General features: G+C 42.8%; 1 protein-coding gene across 1 annotated transcript in view; it reads left to right on the plus strand.

Moving 5' to 3' along the window:
• Positions 1-1017: 1017 nt before the first annotated feature.
• RANGAP1 (Ran GTPase activating protein 1) overlaps positions 1018-5866 on the plus strand; it is a 17850-nt gene continuing 13001 nt past the window's right edge. The window contains 5 exon segments of the mRNA XM_009895247.1: positions 1018-1151; positions 2400-2527; positions 3449-3508; positions 4159-4338; positions 5615-5749. Coding sequence (XP_009893549.1) covers positions 1040-1151; positions 2400-2527; positions 3449-3508; positions 4159-4338; positions 5615-5749 — 615 coding nt within the window. The 5' untranslated portion in view covers positions 1018-1039.

Genomic DNA, 5866 nt, shown 5'->3' on the forward strand with positions numbered 1-5866 from the left:
AGCTGAAGAAAGCTGTACTGAAGCTTAAGGCTTCACGGCTCTGTGTCAGGAGGAAAGTATGTATATACAGTGTTCGTTTAGGGGGTGGTTTAAAACCAGTTCTATTGAGCTCAAAAGGTTGCAAGAGTGTGAGGCCACTTCCAAGTCAGACAAGAATGGAAGAGAACGAGTTTTCTGTTGTAGCAACGAATTGTTATCCCTTCTGACACCTGAAGTCTGTTTTATAAGTGTGTTGCTTCCAAGCACTAGTTGTGTGTAGTCTTTTATCCCAGCAGAGGTGCTGGGATAAGAAACATGTATTATTTATCCTGGCTCGTGATATTCATTAAATAATGGTATGCTGATGCTACTAGGCATGGCTAGCTTTAAACTTGTGCCTCAAGGCAAAACGTTCACTAGTCCATCATCAGTGTAAGATCATCCTGTTTAATGTGTGTGACAAATCTGTGTGGGACGTTCAAAAGGAAAGAGAACCTGCAAAATGGAGTTTTGTGTGCAACACACATGATGTTTTCAGCAACTCGGTTGTTCTAGAACTGTGCTGACAAGGGCACTTCTGGGGATATCACTGAAAAGGAAAAACAGTTGTGTTCATTCTAGCTTGCTTTGGAGCACAGAGGAAACTTGCAGCATGTGTAATTAAGGGATGGGGCTCGGGGAGACAGGAATGTTACATTTGAATTGTAAAAGTGTTGTGCAAAGACTAATGACTTAACGTGGCCTTAATCCATAGTTTTTAGCTACTGGTTATTTTTGAATTGTAACAACTCCATCAAAACCCGAGTCTCATCAGTATTGGAAGGATCAACACCATCTGACTGGCTGGCTTTGGAATATTAATCTAGCCTAGCTGTCATGAGTGAGCTATGGGGAAAACACTAATGGCACTGAAAACTCAATCAGATATCTCAGGAACAAAAAACACATTAGTGTTCAAATAAACATGATTATTCATACAGATTATTTATTGTAGTTTGCTTTTTTTTATGTTGACAATTTCTTTTAATTGACAGCTCTTAACATTTGGAAAAGCAGAAAAATGGCATCAGAAGACATCACTAAGCTTGTGGAGTCACTCGCAAAAACCAAAGTGGGTGGTGGACAGTTGAGTTTCAAAGGCCAGAGCCTTAAACTCAATACAGCTGAAGATGGTAAGAGAAAATACCCTTGTATTTGGGAAGTGTCTCCCTGAAGTTCTAACGTCTTGTGGTAAACCTCCTGCTAATCCTGCATGGACAAGTTGTCACGATATTAGCTGTGACGCAAGGGTCATCAGCTACAGCTGCTTCTGATAGAGACCTTTCCTTCCCTTCTTGTACCCTGCTTTGACCTGGTGCCCTGGCAGTGCTACAGCTGGCAGAATTGGCATTTGTCTCCCTGGTGTGTAATTCCTGTTTTCTTAGTGTTCTTTCCAAGTGCTTTTGACAGTCACTGTGCATTAGAAGTCAGTGGTCCTTTTAAAAACAGTCAGCAAGTGGATGACAGCTCTTGGGACAGGTAGACCTGCACAGACAAATGGGCTGATACGTTAGTCTGCTGCAATAGTCCAGTTTCTTCCCAAATTCTGACCAATTTGTTAGATTCTTATTGGGTCTTTTTTTTCTCCAATATCTCTGTTGCTGGTGTATGTGTGTTTCCCAATTAAAAATGTCTTGCAGCGGCTGCTAATGTAGTAAATATGTGGAGAATATATGCATGTTCTTCGATCAACATTTCTGCCACACCAAGAAATGTGTGGCATGTCCTTCAGAGAGGTTGTTTGCTATCGCGCATACCTTTTTTACTGATTCCAGAGGTGATGCTTTTTTATATGCTGTTTCAGTAGTGCAAAGTCACTGAATTGTGGGGAAAGGCTTTGGAGCTTGGGAATTATAACAAGTGCCCCTTGACAGGAGAGAGTCTGCAGCCTGCTCCTGTGTCTTGCAGAGGATTACTCTAGAGTTAAATTGTTCCACCCTAACATGTTCGCTAAACCGGCATCTACTTTTGCCGGTCAGTAGGAACTTCCTCCTGTTGAAGTGGCACCAATTCCCATCAACTTTTAGCTTAGTCCTTGCATCTTTGTAAGCACACACACTCTAGCTCCTAAACCATGTGCTGAATGACAGAGGAATCTTGCTTAGGAAGAAAAGAAACTTGCTTTTGCAAATAGGAGAATAGCTATCGGAGAACGGAATTAGAAATAAATTATGAAAAGGCAGGGTGGGGAATGGAGAATGTTCTTTTTAGCGACCTGATGCTTTAGCTCTGTTCCCATTGCTGTTTCAGGATTCTTTCAAGTAGTGTTGTTCAGCTGTTTTTGCTAAGGGTAGAGTTGAGCAAGTATTGCTGCATCAGAGTGTTACTGTGGTACCTAAGATGCTAGGTAAAAGGCCAACTAGACTACCTGCTTTTTGCAGCTGAAGAAGTGATCAAGCAAATTGAGGAATTTGATGGCCTGGAAGCATTGCGCCTGGAAGGCAACACAGTGGGTGTGGAGGCAGCAAAGGTCATCGCCAAAGCCTTGGAAAAGAAATCGGAGCTCAAGGTGAGATCCTCAAGTGGGTGGTGGTGAAGGTGTAGAAATACTGAAGGTATATCTGTGCTCTTCCTGCAGCAGCCTGCCTTGAGTTAGCCCCAGAGCTTGCTTGGTGGTTCTTCTAGTAGGCAGAGCAACCATAAAAAAATATGGCAGAACTTGGGTATTTTGGGATAGCGGGAGTGTTTTCTGCTTTCCTAACTCTTCCTGTTCAGAAGGCTTACTAAAGCTGGGAAGCTGTGCAAGGAAGAGCCTCTCTGCAGAGAAAGCATTTGTAAACAAAGCACTGTGGCAACAGAACTTAAGTTCTAATGGAAAAGCTGGGTCATATCTTCTGGAGAATGATCAGATGTTCTGAAGAAGGAGTCTTCAGAGAATGCCTGAATAGGGAAGAAATAATGGAAGGACATGCATTAGGAGGTTTTTCCATGTCTAAGCTATGTTTTCCAACTACTGTTCTAGTTTAATGTTAGGAGGATGCTGTGCTGCTAGAGGCACTATCCTTTGCAGGAGAGGAGTATGAAACATTGATTCACATTAATCACCCAAGTGTGGCTTTTCAAGCAAGTCCAGATTGTTGAGCTCCATACCTTAGTAAAACTGCATTCCTAATGTATACTTCAGTTTCCTGCTGCTTTTTCCTGTGGTATTTTTCTCAGCAGAAAAGAATTCCAGCTTGAATGCAAGCAAGAATTCTTGTGTAGAGTTATTTACAGTATGCATTTCAGTGGCTTTATGTCCTTGCAAGTGAAGTAATTGTAATGTTAGTTCTCATGGGTCTTCAATACAATGAAATGAGAAGCCCAAGGGAAGGCAGACAGTATTAAGCTGTCCCCAGTGATGTAATGCAGCTTGTATGTGTAAACCTCTGTACAACTGTGGTGTTCTAAATATTTTTAATGGTTTCTATCTGTATATTTCTTATTTTAGAGGTGTCATTGGAGTGACATGTTCACAGGAAGACTAAGGTCTGAGATCCCTCCTGCTTTGGTAAGTAAAAACTAGATCTGAGACTTCTGACTAATATAACTTCTTTTCTCACCTGTCGTGCTCTTTGTGGGAGTATGTTTTTTAGCACAGAGCTGATCTTTCTCTATGCTGTTAACAGTGAGTGTCTCAGAATAGGTGTGTGGTTCTTCTTTGTTGCTGCCGTATGAGGTGGAGAAGAGTTGATAAAAGGCTAAATGCAAGTCCATGCTAGTGAAGAAGCTTGTCACTGGGGAAAATATCCTCATGATCCAATAGACAGAATGGGAACTAAGCTTTCTAAGTAAAAGCATATGGCCATCTCTTTTAAAAGCGTTAGAGCTGCCTACCTCCTTGAGTCCTGTGAAGCAAGAACATGATAAACTCAACAGAATGAAAACAATATTTTTTTAGCAGTGTAGAGGGGGAAACTCACTTTGAAAAATGTGTATTTGACCTAAAGGGATGGGATAACTTCTTGGTAACTGCCTTATGGTTATCTTTAGCTTAATTTGCACAGCTTCTTCTCTGGTTTAGCTGTTAAGTTTTATTGAAATTCTTCAGAGTGGAAATTTTTTGCAGCGTCGCTGTCATACCTAGCCACTGCAGCGATGCTGTCACTAAAAGTCAATCCACTCCCTCCCTCCCACCCACTGCCATCTGTTTCCTTACAGATCTCTTTGGGAGATGCACTCATCACTGCTGGAGCCCAGCTGGTGGAGCTGGACCTGAGTGACAATGCCTTTGGGCCAGACGGTGTGCGTGGCTTTGAGGCACTGCTGAGGAGCCCTGCTTGCTACACCCTCCAGGAACTCAAGCTCAATAACTGTGGCATGGGCATTGGTGGTGGCAAGGTAAGGGTTGTCTCCTTTTTGGGAATGAAGTCAGAGTCAGGATGGCTTCAGACTGCCCTACACATAATCACAGAATGGTTGAGGTTGGAAGGGACCTTTGGTGATTGTCTAGTTCGACTGCCCTGCTTAAGGGAACTAGACCAGGTTGCTCAGGGCTGTGTCTAGTCAGGTTTTGAATATCTCAAAGGATGGAGACTTCACAGGCTCTGTGGATAGTCTAGCCCTGTGTTTAACAACCCTCACAGTAAAAAAAGGGGATTTTGTGTTTAAATGGAATTTTGTCTGCCTCAGTTTGTGTGCATTTGTGTCTGGCTCTGCCTTCTTTACACCAGCTTCTCCCCACATCCTGTTATTCTGCCTGTTCTTACACATGGATAAGATCTCCCCCAGAGCCTTTTCTTCTCCAGCCTTAATTATCCCATCTCTCAGCACTCTCCCAATAAGTAAAATTCTCCAATTCCTTAATCATCCTTGAGACCCTTTGCTGGACTCACCCCAGTATGTCCATGCAGGAGCCTGGAACTAGACATAGCATTTCACAGGGCTGAGTAGAGGAGAAGGATTGCTTCCCTTGACCGGCTGACAATGCTTTTCCCAAGGCAGACCATTTCTGCAGGCGCGTATTGCTAGCTCATAGTCAATTTCCCACCTACTAGGACCCCCAGGTTCTTCTCTGCCAAGCTATTTTGCCCTCACGTGACCCCTAGCTTATGCTGGTACATGGGGTTATTCTTCCCCATTTGCAGGACTTTGCATTTCCCTTTAAAGTTAATGAGATTCTTGTTGGCCCGTTTCTCCAGTCTCAAAATTCCTTCCCTGTACATGTTTTTATGGATAAATTTTTGAAATACAAAAAACTCATCTGGTTTCCAGGATAGGAAAACAGTTCTGTCCTAAACATTAGGTTCCATGTCAAGAAAGCTGGTAGCCTTGGATTTGAGAGAAACAGTATTACCAAGCCTAGCACTGAAGAATTCCTGTTGGATGAAGCGGAAAACCAGGACTAACTGGCATTATCACTAAGACCCTATATCTTTGCCTGTTTAAGAATTGAATATTCTTAATGGGGTCAGTGTGTTCTAGTGTGGAAAAATTGTAATTTTGTGTCTAAGACTGTAGTGTGCAAGTGTTGTAGTTGTACTGTATACCCTACTGTAGAAGCAGGTCCATTTCAGCAGTGACCGAAGCATTTCTTGAAAACTGGATATACAAAACACATCTGGATTCCTTCAGAACGAGATGCTGAGGTAGTATAAACTGCTTGTTTTATCTCTAGATATTGGCAGGGGGTTTTTAAGAGTGTCACAGGAAATCAAGTGCCCAGGGCAAGCCTCTTGCTTTGAAAATATTTGTGGCTGGCAGAAATCGTCTGGAGAATGATGGTGCCTCTGCCCTGGCTGAAGCCTTTGGGGTAAGTACCAAAGCAGAGCTGCTTAACAGCAAATTGGAGCAAGGTGTGCTTAAGTGCTAATGTTAAAGATAATGTACACCGAGCTTGCCTCAGCTTGGAGGCAGTGGGTGGTTGTTG

This window comes from Charadrius vociferus, unplaced genomic scaffold (assembly GCF_000708025.1).
Source record: "Charadrius vociferus isolate BGI_N301 unplaced genomic scaffold, ASM70802v2 scaffold251, whole genome shotgun sequence".
NCBI classification, from domain to species: Eukaryota; Metazoa; Chordata; class Aves; order Charadriiformes; family Charadriidae; genus Charadrius; species Charadrius vociferus.